This window comes from Pan troglodytes, chromosome 6 (genome assembly GCF_028858775.2).
Source record: "Pan troglodytes isolate AG18354 chromosome 6, NHGRI_mPanTro3-v2.0_pri, whole genome shotgun sequence".
Lineage (NCBI taxonomy): Eukaryota > Metazoa > Chordata > Mammalia > Primates > Hominidae > Pan > Pan troglodytes.
Window position 1 is genome coordinate 81,904,114 of NC_072404.2, and position 24,673 is coordinate 81,928,786.

The window sequence follows — 24,673 nt, forward strand, 5'->3', positions numbered from 1 at the left end:
TGTTACCATGCCCAGCTATTTACTTTTTTATTTTTTGAAGAAACGGGGTCTTGCTATGTTGCCCAGACTGATCTTGAACTCCTGGGCTCAAGTGATCCTCTTGCCTCAGCTTCCCAAAGTGCTAAGATTACAGGCATGAGCCACCGCTCCTGGCCGTAAGCAAGTACTTTCACGGGTCACCCTTCCCCTGACCTGAGTATCCACTTCACTCTTGCCTCCCCGTATGACCATGGACGGGGCCTCGACACACTGTCCTCCCTCCAGGCTCCCATATCTCCTGGCTGTTCCTCAGGCCCCTCCCTGTCCTAGCCCTGCTTCTCTGGCCACACCATGCTTTATCTGTGTTCCTGTAAGTGCCAGCCCAGAGCTGGACCTCCCTCCAGCCCTGCTTGGGCCCTCCCTTGGGTGCCTCTGACACTGTTTTCCTGTTGATGCAGCGGCCCAGGTCTGCGTTGGCGGCTTTGGCATCCAGATCCCACTGAGATGTCACACTTAGCTCATTGTCAAACGAAACCTTCGAAATCTCAACAGCTGGCAAAGCATCTCTCCCCACTTCCCCCCCACCTCCCACATCAGCAGCCACCCCCAGCCCCAGCCCTTGAGCAATTGGTCCTTTGAGTGCCTGTGAATTTGTCTCTGTCTGGTTCATCTGGTTTATTGGGGCTTGTCTTTTCAGCAGTGGGGAGATTCAGTGGACAGAGGGCCAACCCCCCAACCCTGCTGTTGCCCCTTGGGAAGGGGCTGCCTTCATGCAGTGCCACCATGCACCCTCCTCAGCCCCTCACCTGGTCCCAGCATCATCCCGGAGGACATGTCCTCGAGACTTCCTGAAGCCTAATGTTTCCCCCAATTCTAATTTTTCTGTTTCTTCCTCCTTTGTACCACCCACACCGTCACTGGCCCAATTCACCCAGATTTGGTGGCTGGTAGAGCTGGGAGCAGGGTTTGCTCACCCACGATCTGTGGAATGCCTTGGGCTGCCAGACCCCGTCCCCACCACCCGTGGGGCCCCCAGTACTCCTGGGCAGCTGCCTTCTCTCCCACGCAGCTCCCAAGAGGGAGCTCCTGCTTTATGGGGAACAAGGTCTTGACCACTCCACACCCAACACTCTTTGGATGTGACTCAGGAACTGACATTTGGAAAAGGCTTGGCATTTTGGAAAGTCCAGAGCGTGGGACAGGCCAGAACACTGGCCTGGGCAGAACCCTCCCAAGGCAGGCAGAGCCGGCTCCTCCCTGGTTCCCCTCCCCCAACCTCCGCCTGGCTCACACCTGCCTGGGGCGGGGAGAGACTCAGGGGCAGGTGCAGACAGCCCTTTGCAGCTCTGAGGAGTGAGGAGGTGTGGCTGGGCCAGGGTGGCCACATCAAAGGTAGCTGGCTATCCCAGGCTCCTCACTAAGGCCTCCAGAGTCTTGTTCAGCCCCATGTCAATGTGGAAGGTCCAGCCCACACGCAGAGGCTGCCCCAGACGTGGTCACAAGACACCTCGTCCATGAAGCCACCCCTGACTTCCCAGCCTATTGAGACTGTTTCTTCCTTGGAATTATCCTCCCTTCTTTTTTTTCTTTTTAAATTCTTTCCTTAATGATTTTCTTTTCTTTTTTTGAGAGAAAGTCTCACTCTGTCACCCAGGCTGGAGTGCAGTGGCGTGATCTCAGCCCACTGCAACCTCTGCCTCCCGGGTTCAAGTGATTCTTCTGCCTCAGCCTCCCAAAGTAGCTAAGATTACAGGTGCATGCCACCATGCCACGCCCAGTTAATTTTTGTATTTTTGTAGAGACGGGGTTTCACCATGTTGGCCAGGCTGGTCTCGAACTCCTGAGCTCAAGTGATTCACCTGCCTCGGCCTCCCAAAGTGCTGGGATGACAGGCATGAGCCACAGCGCCTACCACTTGTGTTTTCTTTCCAGAGTGCGGTGGGCTGACATCTGCTATGAGCCTGACTCTGTCCTGGGTGCTAGGGACAAAGAGAGGGGTTGGGTGCAGTCCTGGCCCTCAGGGAGACAGCGGCAGGCAGGGGGCGTCAAGTTCCCAATGTGTCACAGATAGGGAACCATCAGGGTACCCAGGCCTACCTGGCCCAGGCTGGGGACCCAAAGGCTTCCTAGAGGAGGTGACTCCCAAGACGAGTCTCAAAGAACAATTAGGAATTTGTCCCTAAAATGTGAAAAGACTGTGACAGACAGAGGGCACAGCACAGGTAAAGCTAGGAGGTGGGAAATGGTGTGTTACTGTGGGGGACTTGCACATGAGGCCAACAGAGATTTTTCTGGGCCTTATGGATAGTTCCCCTGATGGGCAATCTGTTTTGTTTGTTTTTTTGTAGAGATAGGGTCCCGCTCTGTCACCCAGGCTGGAGTGCAGGGGTACAATCGTAGCTCACTGTAGCCTCAACCTTCTGGACTCAAGCAATCCTCCCACCTCAGCCTGCAAGTAGCTAAGACCACAGGTGTGTGGTTAATTTTTTAATTTTTAATTTGTATTTATTTATATTTTTTGAGACAGAGTCTCACTGTGTCACCAGGCTGAAGCGCAATGCCACGATCTCGACTCACTGCAACCTGCACCTCCTAGGTTCCAGTGATTCTGGTGCCTCAGGATCTGAGTAACTGGGATTACAGGTGTGTATTACCACACCCAGTTAATTTTTGTATTTTTAGTAGAGACAGGGTTCTAGCATGTTGGCCAGGCTGGCCTTGAACTCCTGACCTCAGGTGATCCGCCTGCCTCTGCCTCCCAAAGTGCTGGGATTACAGGCATGAGCCACTGCACCCAGCCTAGTTAAAAAATTTGTTTTTGTAGAGATGGGAGGTCTCACTGTGTTGGTCAGGCTGGTCTTGAACTCCCGGCCTCAGGTGATCCTCCCACCATGGCCTCCCAAAGTGCTGGGATGACAGGCATGAGCCACTGCACCCGGCCCCCAGATGGGTAATCTCTGCCCCCAACCTGTCCCGCTCCCCGCCACTGAGCCCAGGTCTGGGGCTTTGCCATCAGTTCCGCCCCCTGAAGAATCTGGAAGGGAAATATTGACACAACCACCCCCTACCCAGACAGGAGGAGCCCGCGACGGATGACATTAGCGGTGCCGGCGCGCGGGAGCCAGCATATGGCTCCCGCTGCCGTGTTGGGGAACACGAGTGATTGCCACGTAATGAGATGCACAACACGGCTGCTGGGGCCACACGGCGGGCCGCGCCGCCCACTCACCATATCTGCTGTTAAACAGGATCTGCACACACTCCCGGAGCGTGTTGATGTCCTCGGTTTCCTTTATGAAGGCGTCCCACTTCTCTATCAAAACACAGGAGGCACAAGTGAGCAGGGCCCCACGGGACGGTCACACGCCCTCCACCGGCCATGACCACCGGGCTTTCACCCCCAGAGCCCCCGAGGCCGGCCCCAGCCCCAAGTCCTTCCACCCTCTCCCACCTCGGACCATACACAAATTCAGGGTGCTCTGATGGTCCCCCGTCTGCCCATTCCTGCCCTAACATTTGTCTCTGGCCTCTCCCACAGGTGTGGTGTCAGAACAGGCTCAGCCTGTCCATCCCGAGCCCATCCTGCCCCAGACATACAGGAGGCTGGAAGAGCAGTCCCTTCAGCAGAAAAAGAGGTCGAGTCTTATGTTTTTTTTTTTTCTTTAGATGGTGACTCACTCTGTCACCCAGGCTGGAGTGCAGTGGCGTGGTCTCAGCTCACTGCAACCTCTGCCTCCCAGGTTCAAGCGATTCTCCTGCCTCAGCCTCCCGAGTAGCTGGGATTACAGGCACCTGCCACCACACCTGGCTAATTTTTGTATTTTTAGTAGAGATGGGGTTTCACCATGTTGGCCAGGCTGGTCTCGAACTCCTGACCTCAGGTGATCCACCTGCCTTGGCCTCCCAAAGTGCTGGGATTACAGGTGTGAGCCACCAAGTCCGGCCTGAGGTCGAGTATTTTATTTTTTAATTTAAATTTTTTAAAAAAAATAGAGACAGGGTCTCACTCTGTTGCCCAGGCTGGACTGCAGCGGCGCAATCATAGCTCACTGTAGCCTTGAACTCCTGGGCTCACGTGATCCCTCTGCCTCGGCCCCCCAGGCAGCTGGGATGACAGGTATGAGCCAACACTCCTGGCTGTGTTTTTTCTTTTTTTCTTTTTTACAGACAGGGTCTCACTCTGTTGCCCAGGCTGGAGTGCTGTGGTGTGATCATAGCTCACAGCAGCCTCCAACTCTTGGACTCAAACGATCCTCCCATTTCAGCCTCCTGAGTGGCTGCGACTACAGGTGACTACCACCATGTCTGGCTAAGGGCTGAGTCTTGATCTTGAGAATCTAACCCTTGTACCTCCTACATCTGAGGTCTCACTTAGCACTGGCCTTGTTGGCTTCCCCCAAACTCTCAGCTCTGCTGGTCTCTCTCTCAAAACCTCTGTCTTGATTGAATAATAACAAGTGATCATTGGTTCATTTATAATCAGTAAAAGTAACAACTTTAATTTGTTAAGTGCTTATCTGTGCTAAGTACTTTATATATATAATAATATCCTAATTAATTCCTTATGACAAGTTTTAAACAGAGATATTAGTCCCATTTTGCAGATAGGAAAACTGAGGCTCAAAGAAACTGAGTATCTTGCTTGTGATAACCCAGCGAGATTCTATCCCAGCTTGTGTCCCTGGCCCATGGGCCTGTCATGATGCTGTTCCATCTGGACATTCACATCTCCTCCCTGCCAGGGCTGGACCTTGTTTGGGGCAGTGACGGGCTGGGTTGTTGTTGCGGGGGAGGGTCCTCCATTCTGAACCCAGGGGACTGGGTTTTCTTTCTTTCTTAAAATTTTGTAGAGATGGGGTCTCACTAAGTTGCCCAGGCTGGTCTAGAACTTCTGGCCTCAAGCCATCCTCCCACCTTAGCCTCCCAAAGCACTGGGATTACAGGTGTGAGTCACCGCACCTGGCCTAGGACTGGGTTTTCTTACAGAACCTTTTCCTGGAGGTGAGGCTGAGGCCCTCAAAGCAAAACTGCTGGCAAGTCCTACTGCATTCCTTCTTGGTATAACTGAATCCCAAACTTTCCTACACTCAGGCCTTCTGTGTGATACTTTAAAAATCTGTCCATTTTTTTTTTTTTTTTAATATATCACTGCCTTTAAAAGGTGGAGTTTAATTCCTCTCCCACAGAGGGAAGGCTGGATCATGTTTCTGGCTTCTAACAGATAGAATATGACAGCAATTTCTAAGGATGGGTCATAAAAGCCATGTGGCTTCCTTGTTCCTCTCTTTTGGATCAATAACTCTGGAGGAAACCAGTGGCCATGTTGTGAGGATGCTCAAGCAGCCCCGTCAAGGCTAGCCCACATGGTGGGGAACTGAGGTCTCCTACCAACAGCCGTGTGAATGAGCTCAGAAGCGTCTCCTCCCGCTCCAGTTGAGCTCTTCGATGACAGCAGCCCCAGCCGACATTTTGACTGCATCCTCATGAAAGACCCTGACCGAGCACTGCCCAACTCGGCCAGTCCCGAATTCCCAACCCCCAGAAACTGTGAGGTAATAAACACTTGATGTTTTAAGCTCCATTTTGGGGTTATTTATTTTATTTTTTGTTACAACTTTTTTTAGAGATAGGGTCTAACTGTTGCCCAGGCTGGAGTGCAGTGGTGCGATCACAGCTCACTGCAGCCTCCAACTCCTGGGCTCAAGTGATCCTCCCACCACAGCCTCCCAAGTAGCTGGGACTACGGGTAGGCACCACCACATCCACTAATTTTTCTTATTTTTTGTAGAGACAGCATTTCGCTACATTGCCCAGGCTGGTCTCAAACTCCTGGTTTCAAGCAACCCTCCTGCCTCAGCCTCCCAAAGTGCTGGGATTACAGGCATGAGACACCATGCCTAGTTTGGGGTAGTTTATCACACAGCAATAGATAACTATTACACCCCAGTTTACTTGCAGCCCCTTGAGCAGAGCTGTTCCTCCTTTCTTTCACAAAGACCCAGGAGATACACTTCCATTTCAATAAGCACCACCTCCAACCTCAGATTCCCACTCAGGCCGGGGTGCTTCGTGGGCGCTGTCCTACCTGACTTGTCATGGACGATGGAGAAGAGAATGCGCTTGGAGGCATGGACGTTCTGGATGAGAGGCCCACCAGGCCCAGTGGGCTTCTGTCCTGGACAAGGGAGAGAAGGAAGAAGGTTCCAGGTGGGACCCAAGAGGGTTCCCCAGATCTGGCCCCAGTGCACAGGCCCTGGCTCTGGGGTAACAGCCTCATCTGCCAGGGACATCCAATAACTGATTCCTGTGATCACAAACTCAAGGCAAGGCCCCTGACCAGAGGTCTAAGACATTCTGCACCAGAATCTGCTAGCCGAAAGCCAGGTTAACAAGAAAGGGATGTCGGAGGTTACCTTTTCCAGGTAAGAACACTTGTTTTACATGTATAAGCTCGAAGCCCTGGTCAGCCCACATATTTGGGCTTTTTCCCCCTTATAATAATAATAATAATAATAATAATAATAATAATAATGAGTATATATAACTTACAAGCACCTACTACAGGCCAAGCATTAGACCCAAACGCTTTTTTTTTTTTTTTTTGGTAGAGATAGGATCTTGCTATGTTACCCAGGCTGGTCTCGAACTCCTGGGCTCAAGCAATCCTTCCACCTCAGCCTCCCAAAGAGCTGGAATTACAGGTATGCCTGGCAAGACCCAGCGCTTTAATTCAGCAACTCTCAAACTTGAGCACATTGGAACCACTTGGCAGAGTTATCCAAAAAGACTACTGGGTCCCATCCCCAAAACTTCAGATTCAGCAAGACTGCAGTGGTGCCTGAGAATATGCATTTCTAACCCTCTCTCAGGAGATGCTACTGCCACCGATCTGTCATTGAATCATGATAACACTTCTGGGAAGCAGGTACCACTAGCATCCCCATTTTATAGAGGAAGAAACTGAGGCTCAGAGAGTAGAGATTTGCCCCAGGATGCCTAGCCACTAAGTAGAGGAGCCAGGATATGAATCCAGGTGCTCCTCACCTGCAGTTGTTCCTTTTGTCCTGTCCACCCCAGGACCTACTTCCAGGACCTACTTCCCCCAGTGCCCTTAATCAGGCTGGGTATGCAGTGGGTGCTCATTCAATTGGAGTGGGTCCTCATGGAATGCATGGGGATGACTAGTATGCTTACTTCCTTTATAGCACGTGATGTGGATCTCCCACTTTTGACACCTGAAATATCGCTGGTGCTTTTTTTTGTTTGTTTTTTTGAGACAGAGCTGTGCTGTCACCCAGGCTGGAGTGCAGAGGTGTGCAATCATAGCTCAATGCAGCCTCAAACTCCTGGGCTCAGGTGATCCTCCTGCCTCAGCCTCCCGAGTAGCTGGGACCCAGGGAGTCCTTGCAGGCGTCCTCTTGGTCCAAGGCCAAGGACATCATTCACAGATGGCTGAGCAGAGACCCAAGGTCCAAGGGGGTCTCAGCCAGGACACCATCTGTCCAGTCCCACTCCCATGCCCAGACATGGCTCCTTCCAACCTAAGAGGGCCCAGGCATCCTGACCTGCCCTGGGAGGCTGTCCCTTGCATGAGTGACCTCTGTCCCACCCCCTAGACTTGGAGATCCCAGCAGCAATGTTACCACAACAGTCGGAGAAGTCTTGGGCACCGGTGGCCTTGGGCTCTGGCATGGGCCGACTCAGGCCCAGGTCGCTGGGGGCAAGGGGGCAGGAAGGTGCTTCCTGCTTGAGCTCTCGGATGGCGTGGTTGGGGAGCGCCGTGCTGTACAGGAAGCTGGCCATGGAGGAGGAGGTGGCGGTTGGGGGCAGGTCCTGGGGTGGCACCTTGGGGGCCTGGCCATGCAGGCCACAGTCCCGTGACCCCTTGGGTATCAGGGAGACACCATTCAGCTCCACCAGGGCCTTCGAGTCCCGCCCGCCATCCTCAAGTGGCCTGAGTAAAGGAGAGGACACATGGACAGCTTTGTACATCTGTTTCACACATTGCAGCTCTTCCCCCGAAAACCCCGCATCCCTGCCCTCTGCAGAACATAACAGCCCCATGAGGAGGGCAGGACAGGAGCTGCTCTTCCACTTCACAAGTGGGGATGCAGGCTCGGAGGTGGGAATGGTGTGCCCAGGGCCACAGAGCTAGGCCACCGGAGGACCTGGGCCCTGCCCCTCTGCTCCAATCCACTGTTCAGATCCCGCCAGGTGCGGTTGATTGCCTCCTGTTTCCCGCTGCACCCCTCCCCTTCCTGCCTCTGCATTGCCTGGGGCACTTAGCAGAGATGGGTTCAACCTTAAGCCCTCAGGTTGCCTTCTTGGCTCTCCTGACAACTGGTACTGCCTCAGACCAGCCTCAACAACCTAATCTCCCCTGGATCCCTAATTAACCCCAGATTTACAACCTGAGCAAGCACAGGACATGGTTCTCCCATTTCTGATACCTAAAATGCCATATTTTTTTTTTTAAGAGATGGGGTCTTGCTCTGTTGCCCATGCTGGAGTGCAGTGATGCAATCACAGCTCACTGCATCCTCAAACTCCTGGGCTCAAGCAAGCCTCCTGCCTCAGCCTCCTGAACAGCTGAGATGACAGGTGTGCACCACCACACCTGGGTAAATTTTTTTATTTTTATTTTTTGGCAGAGACAGGGTCTTGGTATGTTGCCCAGGCTGGTCTTGAACTCCTGGCCTCAAGTGATCCTCCCACCTCAGCCTCCCAAAGTGCTGAGATTATAGGCATGAGCTACTGTACCCGACCACTTTGGTGCTATTTTGTCCCAAGTCATGTCTCTTCAAGTCTCTCTGCAATGCAACTTCCCTGGGAAGACTTCAAGGCTTAATGACCTGGCTCAGATCCTGTTCTATGACTTCGCTTTCACTTCACCTCCACCATCAGACTGGGAGCTTTCACCACCAGGGTCCCCCACGGGCATCTCAAGTCCCTTCCCCTCTGGCTAAGTGGCCTCCAGCCCCCGGCCCTGACCCGGCCCTGGCCCAGCCCCGGCCCAGCCCCGGGCCGGCTACCTCACTCACCTCTTGAGCTTGAAGCGGATGCGGTGGCTGTGTTCCAGGATGGCCATGAGGGCCTTGGGGTCATACTCGGCTGGCCTTCGGAAGGCCAGGCCCTCGGGCAGCCCCTGCACGGCCAGCAGCCCTGGCTCCCTGAGCAGCCTCTCGTAGGGCAGTGGCACCACACTGGCCCTTCCCAGGGCCTCGCCTGTAGGGGAGAGTCCAGGAGAGGGGCCTGGTATGAGAGGGCAGCCAGGCTGGGGTCGGGGCTGCTGTGCCCCAGAGTGGGGGCAGTGCTGAGTGGCTCCCCTTGGTGCGGGGTTTCCATGGACCCCTCATAATTGCAGACTTTGTGCAGAATAACCGCCTACAGGCTGGGGGTGGATGGTGTGGACAAGGCCCAATTGTCTGCATCTGCGGGGCTGGGGCTCCCCCACCAAGCAGGTTCCCTGCTGCCCTCCCCGGCCAAGCCCCTCTCCACTCTGGGCACCTGGCTGGAGGGGAAATCGGGGACTACAAGGGCCCAGAGGACAGAGCAGAGGCAGACAATCCGGTAGGAGAAAAGAGGGCAGAAGAGATGGAGAAGTGGGGACTTGCATGAGCCAGGCTGCAAGGAAAAAGCTATAAGGGCTGGGCGTGGTGGCTCACGCCTGTCATCCCAGCATTTTGGGAGGCTGAGGAGGGAGGATCACTTGAGGCCAGGAGTTCGAGACCAGCCTGGCCAACATGATGAAACCCCGTCTCTACTAAAAATGCAAAAATTAGCCGGGTGTGGTGGTGCATGCCTGTAATCCCAGCTACTTGGGAGGCTGAGGCAGGAGAATCGCTTGAACCCGGGAGGTGGGTTGCAGTGAGCCGCTGCACTCCAGCCTGGGTAACAGAACGAGAATCCATCTCAAAAAAAAAAAAAAAAAAAAAAAAAAGGTGTAGGGAGGAAGGGAGAGAGACCGAGAGGGGGGAGAGAAAGTAAGAAGAAGAGGAAGTGGAGAGGGAGCAAAAATAGGGGATTGAGAAAAAGATGGGAGAGGCTGGGCGTGGTGGCTCACGCCTGTAATCCCAGCACTTTGGGAGGCCGAGGCAGGTGGATCACTTGAGGTCAGGAGTTTGAGACCAGCCTGGCCAACATGGTGAAACCCCGTCTCTACTAAAAATATAAAAATTATCCAGGTGTGGTGGCACGTGCCTGTAATCCCAGCTACTCAGGAGGCTGAGGCAGGAGAATTGCTTGAACCCAGGAGGGGGAGGTTGTAATGAGCCGAGATCATGCCATTGCACTCCAGCCTGGGCAACAGAGTGAAACTTCATCTCAAAACAACAACAACAACAACAACAACAACAACAACAACAACAACAAAAGACAGGAGAGAGGAGAAAGAGACAGACTGAGAAGACGCAGGAACAAAGATGGGGGCTCGGGGGCACAGAGGAGGGGAGGCAGGCTGGGGACTGAAGACTGGGCACTGGGATATCTGTTGTCACCTCCATGCTACAGCCCCCACCCTGAGCCAGAAAGAGGCCCATCCTCTCATAGCCTCCTTGAATTCTGCCCAAAGTGGACAAGGGGGGCCAGGGCAAGGCGGGCAGGGGCGCGGGGGGCTCTGTGCATGGGCCCTGCAGCTGGCAAAAGTGTCGACAGAGGCACAGCCAACCATGCGTGGCAAGTCCCCCATCCCCAGGGTGGCCAGTGTGACCACCCAGGGCCTCTGGGTACCCCTCCTTCTGACATAAGAACAGCAGAAGTTTCCTCACAGACCTTTGCTCCATAAAACCAAAGGCTACAGTAGGAGAAGGGATAAAGCCAAATCAGAAATGAATGAGGTGGGACCCTGAGCACCAAAGGGACCTGCCCGATGTTTCCCAGGGCATGTGAAGACCACCACTGGGGCCCTGAGGCCCTCTGCAACCTGACGCTTCCCAAGGGAGGCCAGGTCTCCTCTTCCTGCAGGAAAGACATGGCTGAGCAATCAGCCTTCACTTAGTCATTCAACAAACATTCTCCAAGCACCTGCTGTTGCTGGGCTCTGAACTGTAGGCTGGAGACAGCTAGAAACGGCAGACACAGCCCCTGACCCTGGAGAGCTCTTGGGCTGGAGAGGGGACAGGGCACTGTGGGTGCCAAGAGAGGGGCCTAAACCTACTGTGAGGGGGCTTCCAGGAGCAGAGCCTCAGTGCCACGCAGGTGTCTGCCAGACAGAGGAGGGGAAAGGCAGTCTCAAAAGATGTAACAGCGCGAAGTCCAGGGCATGTGAAATGCACCAGCGAGTGCTGGAGAACTGGAAGTGGTTCTGTAGGGAGGTCAGTAGGGCCCTGTCACCTAGTGGGAGAAGAAGGTGTGGAGGGGATGAGGATGGGTGTGTGGGCCCCTGTGCCATGCTCAGGGAGATGGGGAGCCCCCGAAGGCTGTGGAGAGAAGAGCTTCATTAATGATCAGACTTGTGCTTTGAGAAGATACCCTTGGTTGCAGGGCAGGTGTAGAGAGCTGGTCTGGAAGCAGGGAGACCGTGGCAAGCCTGGGGCTATTTCTAGGCGAGAGGTGGCAGTGACTTGAGCCAGGGCAGGGACAGTAGGGGTGGAGGTTTGGAAAATGGCTGGAGCAGAACATCTGTGTCTGGGAATGCAGAGATGAGGAAGGGCTGGGGTAGCCACTACCCCCATGCCTTGGGGTCCGGCTTTGCCCAGGGCCCATAGTGGGACAGGAGGGGGCCCCCTCTGCTGGGTGGGGACCGAGGCTCCCACCCTCCCTGGGGCCCCCAAATGGAATGAGGAAGGATCTTACTATAAAGAACATCAAACACCTCCTCTACCATCTTCCGCAGAAGGTACACATCTGAGCCATGTTCCAGGGAGGACCGAGGGAGGCTACGGCCTCCGCCCTCGCCCCGCTGCACCTTCTTGGGGTGCTCTGCCTCCGGATCCTTCCACGGGGGCCCTCCTGTGGGACACAGAGCATGCGAGGCCACAGTGAGCACCCGTCTCACCACCCGGCCTTCGAGCTGGGATGTCTCTGCCCTGTGCTGAGCCGCAGAGACTGGCACACAATGTGATACACAAGTGAATGAATGAATGAAGAATTAATGAGTGAGCAAGCCCTATTCCAACCACCCCACTGAGGGCCAGGGCTGGTCATCTCAGAGTTCCCAGTGCCTGGCCCAGGGCTGGGCCTCACCTCTGGTCACCTCTAATTTGCTGTGTGACCTTGGGTTAGTCCCTTCTCTCTCTGAGCCTCAGTCTGTGAATGTTCACGGGAGGCCAGCTATTCCAGCTCAGAACTGAGGTTTGATGAATGTTTCATCTGTGTCTATTTTTTTTTTTTTTTTTTTTGAGACAGAGTCTCGCTCTGTTGCCCAGGCTGGAGTGCAGTGGCACAAGCTTGGCTCACTACAACCTCCACCTCCAGGGTTCAAGTGATTCTCCTGCCTCAGCCTCCCGAGTAGCTGGGATTACAGGCGCCTGCCACCTTGCCCAGCTAATTTTTGTATTTTTAGTAGAGATGGGGTCTCACCATGTTGGCCAGGCTGGTCTCGAACTCCTGACCAAAGTGCTGGGATTACAGGTGTGAGCTACCGTGCCCGGCCCCATTCATGCCTTTCTGTGCTCTGACACGAACACTGTCTTGACCAATCTATGCCACCGTTTTCTGCTCTGCCGGAGGGAGAGAAAACCCTCCGGCAGAGGGTTGGGAGGCACCCCCCAACCCCTGCTCTAAGGAGGCCGTGGGTTGCAAACAGCAGGTTCATGCCAGGCTGGGCCAGGGTGGGGACCGGAGAGTGTTGGTGGATCCTTGGGGAATGTTCTAGAAGCTGCATTGGAAAGGAGATGAGAGGAGGGGCCTGCGGCCCCCTCCCAGCTTGGAGCCTATTCTCCTCTGGGATCTGCGGAGCTTGAAATAAACCAGCCGAGTTCCTGGTGCTATAAATAGCGGCTCTGCGTGGCTCTAGAAGGCAGGTGCACCGCCTCAGGCTCTGGGCGGCTGGGGTGCCACACGACCTGCTGCTGTCCACTCTACCCGGCCCAGTCCCCCATCCTGGCCCTGGAGAAGGTCTAGGCTCTGAGGGCTGAGGGGGGTAGGGGGCTGGCTGGGGATGCGGCTGCACCCCAGTAATGCTAGGCCCAGCGCTGGGGGATGCCCTTCCCTGAAACAGCTGATCTTAGGGGTGTGAGGTGAATACTAATAATAGTAGCAACAGCTGGTGTCTATTGAGTGTGAACCAAGTGCCAGACACTGCCCTAAGTGCTTGCAAGGTACCAATTCGTTTAACCCTCAGACCCACCCGTTCTCCCCTTTCACAGATGAGCGGGTTGAGGCACAGCAGTTGTGGACCCAGGCGGCCCGTTCTCTTAACCTCATGCTATACCATGGTTCTTTTGAGATGGGGACTCACTGTCACCCAGGCTGGAGTGCAGGGGTGCCATCGTAGCTCACTGTAGTCTTGAACTCCCAGGCTCAAGTGATCCTCCTGCCTCAGCCTCTCAAGCAGCTGGGACTGCAGGTGTACACCATAAAGCCTGGTTAATTTTTAAATTTTTTGTAGAGACAGAGGCCTTGCTATGTTGCCCAGCCTGGTCTCCAACTCCTGGGCTCAAGTGATCCTCCCATTTCAGCCTCCCGAAGTGCTAGGACTACAGACATGAGCCACTGCACCTGGCCTAAGATGTTAACCCTGACTATAGCCATGACAGTGCCTGCCCCCTCAGGTTGATGTCAGGGTAGGTGAGTTAGCATCAGAAAAGATGCTATGCACAGCAGGCATTCAATAAATCTTATTGGAACATGGCCAGGCATGGCGGCTCACATCTGTAATCCCAGCACTTTGGGAGGCTGAGGTGGGCGGGTCACCTGAGGTCAGGAGTTCGAGACCAGCCTGGCCAACAAGGTGAAACCCCGTCTCTACTAAAAATACAAAATTAGTTGGGCGTGGTGGTAGGTGCCTGTAATCCCAGCTGCTCGGGAAGCTGAGGCAGTAGAATCACTTGAACCTGGGAGGCAGAGGTTGCAGTGAGCCAAAATTGTGCCACTGCACTCCAGCCTGGGTGACAGGGCAAGACTCTGTCTCATTTAAAAAAAAAAAAAAAATTGTGTTGGCATAAGTGCATTTGGTCCTTGTGTTCAGGAATACATAGTTAAGAGGAAGAACTGAGCAGCAACCTTGGCCTTGGTGTCCCCATCTGGAAAAGGCAGATGGAAGTGGCTGGCTCTGGCCTACCCTGGGGTTCACCCAGCCAGTCTCTATCAACTCAGGGGCTGCCTCAATAACACCACATCGGGAATCTCAGACAACCTAGCTTGTTAGGTTCACTCCCCACACACCGCCACCCTGGCTAGACAGGGTTGGGGACCCAGAGATGGGCTAGAGCGCCTGCCCTCGGGAACTGGCGGGCCCGGCCCTCCGGAGCCCTGGGGTACTCACGGCAGAACCTGAGGAAGTCTGACTGTAGCTCCTTCCGGGCATTCAGGAACATTCTCCCCTTCTCTGTGCCCACCACAAAGGCGCTCTCATCATGCACGGCGACACAGGCCACCTCGGCGTTCAGTTTGGACAGCGCTGAGCACTGTGGGAAGGGCAGGCTGTGTGAGCGGAAGGGCTCCGCATACTCCGAACACCTCTAGTACCCACTTCGGGGGTGGGATGTGAGCTCCCAGCTGCCTCAGACCCCAGCAGCAGCTCCAGGGACAGACGGCCCCTCTACTGTTCTTGGTCTCAGATTCTGTAGTGGGACTGAATGAAATGGCCCTGCAGGGATTGGCGATGGGGGGCTGGAGGAGGACAAGTGTCCTCTGCTCCTCCCTCCAAGGTCCTCCTCCTTGGGGTAGGCCCCCCTTAGCCCCAGCCCCAGGGACAATGCCGTGCTGGGTTTTCTTGGCCCCTCTCAAGTCCTGGATGAGGAGGAGGTGGGAAGAACTGCAGGACAGGCGGGGATTGGACAGACTGGGGCTGCAATCCCACCTTGGCCGCTTCTGCTGTGGGACTTGAGCAAGTCACGTCCCTCCTCTGGGCTCCAGTTTCCACATCTGTTTTGTTTTGTTTTTTGAGACACAGTCTCACTCTGTCGCCCAGGCTGGAGTGCAGTGGCACAATCTTGGTTCACTGCAACCTCTGCCTCCCAGGTTCAAGCGATTCTCCTGCCTCAGCCTCCCGAGTAGCTGGGACTACAGGCGCCCGCCACCACGCCTTGCTAATTTTTGTATTATAAGTAGAGATGGGGTTTCACCATGTTGGCCAGGCTGGTCTCAAACTCCTGACCTCAGGTGATCTGCCCGTCTCAGCCTCCCAAAGTGCTGGGATTACAGGCGTGAGCCACTCTGCGTGGCCAGTTTCCACGTCTATAGAATTGGGGACAAGCAGCCCAGTTCCACAGTGCCACTGGGCTTGGGTATGGGGATTCAATGGTTGGAGGAAAAAGATCTCTAAACTGGGACACCCTATATGGGTATACAGGCAGCTGGCTATCCTCATGGCCCCAGAGTCAAGGTCTGCAGCCCCATAGCCCAGAGGCCTTAATGTAGGGGGTCCCTACAACCAAGACCACCAGCATCTCAGGTCTCTGACCTACCCCACCAGGAAAACCCTGACTGTGAAGCCTGTGGCAGGCAGTTGTGCCTAATAAATGCTGGTTTTCATCTGAGTCAGGTAGTGCTGGCAGCTATAAAGTCTGGCTTCCAAATGCAGTTCTGTGCTGCGTGGCCTGGGACAGGTAACCTCTCTGGGCCATAATCTTGCCTATTGTGCCAGCCCCAGCCTGGAGTCGCTCTGGTTAGGAAGGTGCACGCGGCGTGGGGCCAGGAGGCCTGTCCTCCAGGGTCCCTACTGGAAAATTAAAACACAGGGCATTCATTTTCTTCTAAGATGAAAACAAAAGCTTGCTGTTCCCTTTCTGCGCGGGAACACTGTAGACTATTAACAAAAAATAAAACAAATAAATCCAGCTGTTTCTCATCCATCACAGCTGAAAGAGCTGCTTCATCCCACAGTCACCGCTCAGCTGAAGATGCCGAGACCACGGCAGAAAACTCACCCACCTAAAGGCACCCAGAGCTGGTGGGGAAGAGGATCTGCGATTGGGGGCGGGTGACGAAGGCACATCCCTTCAGCCCACCCTCCCTACAGGTCACCAAAAGACCCTGGCATTTGGAGGAGGCTGGACTTAAGTTACTGCTAAGCAAATATCATTGTCACCCATGAGGGTCCCTCAGGAAACCCTTAAAAGGCCCAGGGACAGGGGAGCCTGTCTTGTTCGCACTGCTAGGATAACTATAGGGTCATGTGCTCCTCCAAGGAGGCTCTGAAACACTCACTAGACCACTGCTGCCAAGTAGAACTTTTTTTTTTTTTTTTTTTTTGAGACAAAGTCTTGCTCTGTCACCTAGGCTGGAGTGCAGTGGCACGACCTCGGCTCACTGTAACCTCTGCCTCCCAGGCTCAGGCGATTCTCCTGCCTCGGTCTCCCGAACAGCTAGGACCACAGGCATGCATCACCATGCCTGGCTAATTTTTGTATTTTCAGTAGAGATGGAGTTTCACCATGTTGGTCAGGCTGGTCTCAAACTCCTGGCCTCAAGTGATCTGCCCCACTCAGCCTCTCAGGGTGCTGGGATTATATGCGTGAGCCATTGCGCCTGGCCAACCCAGTGTAACTTTCTATGACTATGAAAACATTCTACCTCTGCACTGTCCAATCCGTAGACACCAGCCACTTCTGACTACTGAGCACGTAAAATGAGGCTGGTGCAACTGAACAACTGAGTTGTTTATTTCGTTTTAACGAATTCGAATTTAAATGAATCAGGGGCAGTGGCTCACACCTGTAATCCCAGCACTTTGGGAGGCTGAGGCAGGTGGATCACCTGAGGTCAGGAGTTTGAGACCAGCCTGGCCAACATGGTGAAACCCTGTCTCTACTAAAAATACAAAAAAATTAGCCAGGCGTGGTGGCGCACACCTGTAATCCCAGCTACTCGGGAGGCTGAGGCAGGAGAATCACTTGAGCCCAGGAGGCGGAGGTTGCAGTGAGCCAAGATCGCGCCATTGCACTCCAGCCTGGGTGACAGAGCAAAAGCCTATCTCCAAAAAAAAAAAAAAAAAAATTGCAAATAGCCACATGTCACTAGTGGCCATGGCATCGCCCATCACTGCCCACATCAGCCACACCTCCATCACTGCCAAGCTCACAGTACTTTGGGACACAGGGCTGAGCTCCTGGGGCCCCCTCCTCATGAAGGTCACTCTGCATAGGGGAGGGGTCATCATGGAGAGAGTGTGGCACCCAGCCCCTTTTCCAGGGGTGTCTCCCACCGCTGCCCCAAACACCACTTAAGCAGCCCTTGAGCCACCTACAGCAGGAACAGCTTGAAGGAGGTCCTTTATTTTTCGGGGAGACTTTGTACCCGGAAGTTCACTCTAAAAACTGGTCTTGCTGGGCCAGGCGCAGTGGCTCACGCCTGTAATCCCAGCACTTTGAGAGGCTGAGGTGGGCGGATCACGAGGTCAAGAGATTGTGACCATCCTGGCCAACATGGTGAAACTCGGTCTCTACTAAAAGTACAAAAATTATCTGGCCACGTGTGGTGGTGGGGGCCTGTAGTCCCAGCTACTGGGGAGGCTGAGGCAGGAGAATTGCTTGAACCTGGGAGGCGGAGGTTGCAGTGAGTCAAGATCACACCACTGCACTCCAGCCTGGCGACAGAGCAAAACTCCGTCTCAAAAACAAAACAAAACAAAAAAAACTGGTCATGCTGTGTGACTTTGGGCAAGGTACTACCCTCTCTGTGCTTCATCATCCTAAAATGCAGGGGCGCAGCTAACTGATGTTAGACAGATTTTTAATTTTATTTTTATTTAAAAAAATTTTTTTAATTGAGAGAGTCTCCTCTGTTGCCCAGGCTGGAGTGCAGTGGCACGATCTCGGTTCGCTGCAACCTCTGCCTCCCAGGTTCAAGCAATTCTCCTGCCTCATCCTCCTGAGTAGGCAGGATTACAGGAATGTGCCACCATGCCAGTCTAATTTTTTTATTTTTATTTATTTTTTTTGAGACGGAGTCCCCCTCTGTTGCCCAGGCGGGAGTGCAGTGGTGCTATCTCTTCTCACTGCAACCTCCACTTCCAGGGTTCAAGTGATTCTCCTGCCTCAGCCTCCCGAGTAGCTGGGATTACAGGCATGTGCCACCAGGCCCAGCTAATTTTTGTATTTTTACTAGAGATGGGATTTTGCCATGTTGGCCAGGCTGGTCTCGAACTCCTGACCCCAAGTGATCCACCCGCCTCGGCCCCTAAAAGTGCTGGGATTACTTGCGTGAGCCACCGTGCTGGGCCAGATTTTTTTTTTTAACACTTCCATCACAGAACTTCCCCCCAGGAAAAGGCTAGAGGAAAATGGTATTATGATGTCCTCATTTGGGATAAATTGCTATAGGTCTAGGTATGTAGGCAATAGCACCAGGGGAGTGATGTATTATACAAAGCCCGGTTTCTCTCTTCCTGCCCGAGATGCAGTTAGAACTCTTGCTTTAACGTTGGGGATTACATCTTTCTAGTGAATGGCTCCCCACACATTATCCCCCAGGTCACCTGCTAGGAGATAGGCACGTGGTTCATCCCAGGGACAAAGTGGGAATGGCAAGAGGGGTGAAGGGACAAGGGGACGAGGGCGGAGAGCCAGTGTTTATTCCAGGGCTAGATTTTTTTTTTTTTTTTTAAGACGGAGTCTTGCCCTGTCACCCAGGCTGGAGTACAATGGCACGACCTCGGCTCACTGCAACCTCCACCTCCCAGGTTCAAGCAATTCTCCTGCCTCAGCCTCCCAAGTAGCTGGGATTACAGGCGCATGCCACCACGCCCAGCTAATTTTTTGTATCTTTAGTAGAGATGGGGTTTCACCATGTTGGCCAGGCTGGTCTCGAACCACTGACCTCGTGATCCACCGACCCCGGCCTCCCAAAGTGCTAGGATTACAGGCATGAGCCACTGTGCCCGGCCCCAGGGCTAGATTTTTAGGTACTGGATCTCGCTGAAGTCTCACATCTCACACCCTTGATGCAGGCATCGTGGCCCTAGCTGCAGTCAGATAAACTGAGGTTCAGGTCAGTGAAAGCTCCTTCGAGTGGCTGAGGTAGGACTTGAGCTACAAGGCAGGTGGGGACGCTCACCCTGTCCCCTCCTCTTGGGTGGGTGGGGACACTCACCATGGAGTCTAAGGCAGACACGAGGCTGGTGATGATCTCGTCTTTGCGGGTGAACGCGGAGTTCCAGCGGTCGGGTCCGCAGCCGTTGGTGGGGACGTCACAGCGCTTACCCAGCAAGGCCATGGTCGCCTGTGGGGAGGGAGGAGGCAGTGGTGGTGGGCACAAGGCAGGGGGCTTGGCTCATATGGTGGCTGCCCACCCCAATCCACCTGACCCCCGGACTCCCAAGACCGCCTCTGTATCCAGGGCTGACCTTCCCTGGGCCCAAGGGCTTTATGTGTGATGGGATTAGAGCCTGCACAGGCCTGGGCACAGGTGGCAGGATAACTCACACCTTGTGGCACACCCTCCTAAGTCTGCACACCCAAGCTGAGCCCAGCACCAGGACCAGTCTGTTGGACAGGCCCCAACTGCCACCTCTCCCAGCGTGTGCAATTCTGGCCACAGCCCTCCCTCGCTCACACACCCTCCATGGCTCCCTACTGCCCATATTAGCTCTCAACTCCTCAGCCTGGTATTCTAGTTACCTGGTCTCCTGTCCCTCACTCCAGTTCCCCCTCACACTCCATGCTCCAGGCCCTCTAAGCTGTGCCACTCCCAGATGTACCGATGTTCATGCTTCCCTAGTCTGTGCAGGTTCAGTTCCCCCTGCCTGAAGCACCCTTCCTGGTCCTGCCATCATCTGCTGGTTGTCCTTGAAGCTTTTTTTAATTTTAAATTTAATTTTATTTCGAGACAGAGTCTCACTCTGTTGCCCAGGCTATACTGCAGTGGCGCAATCTTGGCTCACTGCAACCTCCCCTTCCTGGGTTCGAGTGATTCTCCTGCCTCAGCCTCCCGGGTAGCTGGGATTACAGGTGCCACCACACGTCTGGCTAATTTTTGTATTTTTAGTAGAGATGGGGTTTCACCATGTTGGCCAGGCTGGTCTTGAACTCCTGGCCTCAGGTGATCTGCCCACCTCAGCCTCCCAAAGTGTTGGAAATACAGGCATAAGCCACTCACCCAGCCTCATCGAAGCTTTTAATTGTCCAACCTGCTTGCCCGCCTCCTGTACCCCCAACCTGAAGCCCAGCTGGGTCAGGAGCCGGTGATGTCCTCCCCTCCCTTCCGCATGCCTCTGAGCTCTGCCGTCACATTTCTGCATCAAGCCACATGCTCCCGAGGCCAATGCCACCCCCGCCGAGGCCTTCCAGCCTCAGTTTCCCTCCTAGCCAGGAGACTTGGCATCAGGGGTATAGAAAGATACAGCAGGGCCTAGGCTGCTTTGTCTCAGGTCAGGGGCTCCCCAGGGCAGGACTGTGTCCTGTTGCAATGGGGTTCCTGGGGGACAGAGCTGCATCCTCCCCCTCAAGTCCAGGGCCCCCAGTTGTGGGTCCCCATGGCATGGCACAGGCTTCCTGGGTATGACAGTGCCCAGCTGGGCACCCATGAGATGCAAAGATCAGCCTCCTTTGGCTCCTGGTTCTACCCTGCCCCTCTCCTTCTTGACCCAGGGGGCACCCACAGGCTGCCCCAGTGCCAGGGCCTGCCCTCAAGGCAGCTGTCCCTGCACCAATCCAAGCAAAGAAGGCAGAGACTAGAGGCAGGGGCCTCTCGGTTCCCCTCTATGGGCTCAGTCCCGGTGCTCTCTGTGTGGCCCCTGCTGGGTGTCGATGGCAGAGAGCAGGGCTGCAGTTCCCAAGGGAGCCTGAAAACCTACCCTCTGTCTCCTACCTGCAGACAGGGAGTTTCTGCACCCAATGGGGGAGGAAGGCCCAGGCAGGAGGACCATGGGGCTGGCACCACAAAGGGCACCAGGCCTGGGGTGTCTTCTGCCGCCATGGGTGCCCCTGCCATCTGTAAGCTCTTTGAGGGCAGAAACCAGGTCTGCCTGCCACTGTTGCACCCCAGGACCCCGATCAGTGCCCAGTGTGCATAAGGCCCAAGGCGTGTGGTCCCAGCCACAGACAGGCCTTCCAGCAGGTCATGATATATGATCATTGGCCAATGACACAGAACAGGAGATGTGAGAGTGCATCACACTTCACAAGGCCAGAGGTGTCCAACCACAGGGACAGAAACATCCTGAGAAATGAGAGATGCATCAGAGCTCGGCTCTGGCCTCAGTTCTGGCTCTCCTCTGCTTTTTGGCTGTGGATAAATATTGATTTAAACAACTGGCCGGTGGGCGTTTGGCCAAAATGTATGTTGAGTTTGCTGCTAAATGTTTATAAAAGACATTTCTTCTTCTGGGTTGCAATTTTATAGAAGTTTGAAATCTGCTGTATTAAGGGATGCGGAGGGGATGACAGGCCATGGATGGGACACAGGCCTTGGATGACACCCGCTGATGAACCACGAGGTGGCCAGTGGCCACGGCTGGGGATGTTCCGTGGCAGGAAGCCCGCTTGAGGGTCTTGCATGCGACCGGACTTCATAAAAGATCCAGCTGAGAGGTCTGCCTGCCTGGGGGCTGGAAGGTGTCCCCCTCCCCCAAGCCATCCCCTGCAAGCCCGTCCCTTGAACCATTCCCAGAAAGGCCTTAGGGCTGCCAGCCTCCCAGCTGCTGAGGCCCAAATCGAATCAGGGCAAAGCAGGAGGCACCAGACAGCCATCTAGCCCTGGCCCCCCGGCTGCCCCAGACAGCGGCCGGCTCCTTCCGGTAAAGGCTCTAATCCATTTAGGAAGGAACCAGGGACTCCAGGAGGGAGGGACACAGAGAGGGAAGAGGGGCTGGGCTGTGGGCCATCCCCAGCTCCTTGTCTCGGTCATCTGGGCTTGTAGGACCCTCTGTCCCGAGCCACAGCCCAGGTGGGTGCACTTGGGGAGCATGGAGAGAGACGGCCACTCCCTGCAAAGGGCCTCAGATGGAGGGAGAGGCAGGTTCCACGTGCCTGGAGCAAGAATGCAGCGGGAGAAGCGGGGGAAGATGAGACCCAGGCCCACGTCTGCTAGGACCACCTCGGGTGAGTCCTGAAAGCCCGAGATTTTTCATTTGTAAAGTGGGAATGGTTCTAAACAGAAAATGAGGGCAGAGGCCGGGTGCGGTGGTTCACGCTTATAGTCCCAGCACTTTGGGAGGCCGAGGCGGGAGGACTGCTTGAGACAAGGAGCTCGAGGCTGTAGTGAGCTATGATGGCAACACTGCACTCCAGCCTGGGTGACACAGCAAGACCCTGCCTTTTAAATAAAAAATAAAAATTCTGATAGCAGGGCCAGGTGCAGTGGCTCATGTCTGTAATCCCAGCGCTTTGAGAGGGTGAAGCAGGCAGATCACTTGAGGTCAGGAGTTTGAGACCGGCCTGGACAACATGGTGAAACCCCGTCTCTACTAAAAATACAAAAATTAGCCTGGCCTGGTGGCGGGCGCCTGTAATCCCAGCTACTTGGGAGTCTGAGGCAGGAGAATCGCTGGAACCCCGGCGGTGGAGGTTGCAGTAAGCCGAGATGGCGCCACTGCATTCCAGCCTGGGCAACAGAGCAACACTCCATTAAAAAAAAAAAAAAAAAAAAGTAAAAATTCTGATGGCAGCATTGGCCCGCATGAGCTACTATCCTTCTTCCAGCATCACTCTATCTTAGAGACAAGAAAGGCACTAGCCCCAGGCCTCAGCCAGTGCACAGCGGGGAAGAAGGCTGTCTGTCTCCAGCCGTGCTGGTGTCCTTGCTGTCACCATGCGGTAGGAAGACCACGCTTCTCACATTCACAGGGATGCAGGGAACAGACCAGCTGCTCACACGCAGAGCTGACACACAGCCAACTGGGCCCAACTCGACATTCCTGGGTTTACACAGAAAGTTCCGTCTCCTGGGAAACCCCTCAGTCCCAGGCCACCTAGGATGGTTGGTCACACCGCAACGCAGGGAGCAATGGGAACAGGAGCCCAGATGCCTCTCTCAGCAGCCCAAAATGCAGACACTCGCAAGGAAGAGAAATATCCCAAATGTCCATCCTTTGGGTTCAAAAAGTCAACTTCCCTTAATAAGGTGAGAGACGCATCTGTTCAGAGCAGCAGTATTCACAATAGCAAAGACATGGAATCAACCCATGTGTCCATCAGCGGTAGAATGGGTAAAGAAAATGTGGTACATGCACACCATGGAATATTATGCAGCCATAAAAAAGAACAAAATCATGTCCTTTGCGGCAACATGGAAGTAGCTGGACATCATTATCCTACGCAAATTAACATAGAAACAGAAAACCAAATATCGAATGTTCTCACTTATAAGGGGAGCTAAATGTTGGGTACTCACGGACATAAAGATGGGAATGACAGACGCTGAGGCCTCCAAAAGCAGGGAGAGAGGGGAAAAGGAGGGGCTGAAAAACTACTTATTGGGTGCTATGCTCACTGCCTGGGTGACGAGACCACTTGTATCCCAAATCTCAGCATCGTACAATATACCTTTGTAACAAACCTGCACATGTACCCTGAGAATCTAAAATAAAAGTTAAAATTATTATTATTTTTGAGACAGTCTCACTGTCCCCCAGATTGGAGTACAGTGGTGTGATCTCGGCTCACTGCGGCCTCCGCCTCCCATGTCCAAGTGATTCTCCTGCCTCAGCCTCCCCCGTAGCTGGGATTACAGGTGCCCACCACCACGCCTGGCTAATGTTTGTATTTTTAGTAGAGACGGGGTTTCCCCATGTTGGCCAGGCTGGTCTCGAACTCCTGACCTCAAGTGATCCGCCCACCTTGGCCTCCCAAAGTGCTGGGATTACAGCCCGGCCTAAAAGCTGAAATTATTAAAGTAATAATAATAATGAGAGAGACATGAAGCCCCCAAAAGGCAGAGCTGGGATGGGTGGAGGGAAGTCCACTGGGAAGATCCCAGGTTACAGTCCGAGAATAGTGGAAGAGCGACTGTCACATCTGTCCCATCACCCAGCTCCCGATTTTGCTCCGCCCACCTGTGAAGCAAGGACGGCTGGTAGCTCAGCTGCTGCCAACACCTGCTGTTCAGTGCCCAGGCTCCTGTGCCCTACCTCATCAGAGGTGACCGCTCCCTGGGCAGCGGGGCCCTGGACACTGTATTTTTTTTTTTTTTTTGAGATGGAGTCTCACTCTATTGCCCAGAATGGAGTGCAGTGGCATGATTTCAGTTCATTGCAACCTCCACCTCCCAGGTTCAAGCGATTCTCCTGACTCAGCCTCCCAAGTAGCTGCGATTACAAGCGTGCGCCACCACACCCGGCTAATTTTTGTATTATTAGTAGAGACAGGGTTTCACCATGTTGGTCAGGCTGGTCTCGAACGCCTGACCTCAGGTGATCCGCCCGCCTCGGCCTCCCAGACTGCTGGGATTACAGGTGTGAGCCACCGCGCCCGGCCCTGGACACTGTATTTTTAAGTTCACAGGGGACTCTTACACCCAGCCAGGTGCAGGGCCTGGGTCATCTTCTAGGGATGTTCCCTATTCCAGACTCCAAGAAGCTCAGCTTCCCTGCCTGCCTGCCGCCTGCCCCGTCTTGCCAGGGACTCCTTGCCCAGACAGCAGCAGATTTGCCGGC

At 54.3% G+C, this 24,673-nt stretch overlaps 1 protein-coding gene across 16 annotated transcripts in view; it reads right to left on the bottom strand.

Moving 5' to 3' along the window:
* GTF2IRD1 (GTF2I repeat domain containing 1) overlaps positions 1–24,673 on the bottom strand; it is a 148,251-nt gene that overhangs the window by 74,599 nt on the left and 48,979 nt on the right. For 15 of the 16 annotated variants that reach the window (XM_001150523.8, XM_001150464.8, XM_063814510.1 and 12 more), the window contains exons 2-8: positions 19,174–19,302; positions 14,405–14,546; positions 11,773–11,928; positions 9,021–9,204; positions 7,623–7,933; positions 6,065–6,154; positions 3,209–3,292 (exon numbers count right to left, since the gene is read on the bottom strand). In XM_001150523.8, coding sequence (XP_001150523.4) covers positions 3,209–3,292; positions 6,065–6,154; positions 7,623–7,933; positions 9,021–9,204; positions 11,773–11,928; positions 14,405–14,546; positions 19,174–19,296 — 1,090 coding nt within the window. In that variant the 5' untranslated portion in view covers positions 19,297–19,302. The remainder of the gene's footprint in view (positions 1–3,208; positions 3,293–6,064; positions 6,155–7,622; positions 7,934–9,020; positions 9,205–11,772; positions 11,929–14,404; positions 14,547–19,173; positions 19,303–24,673) is intronic. The other variant, XM_016957581.4, reaches the window with a different exon arrangement.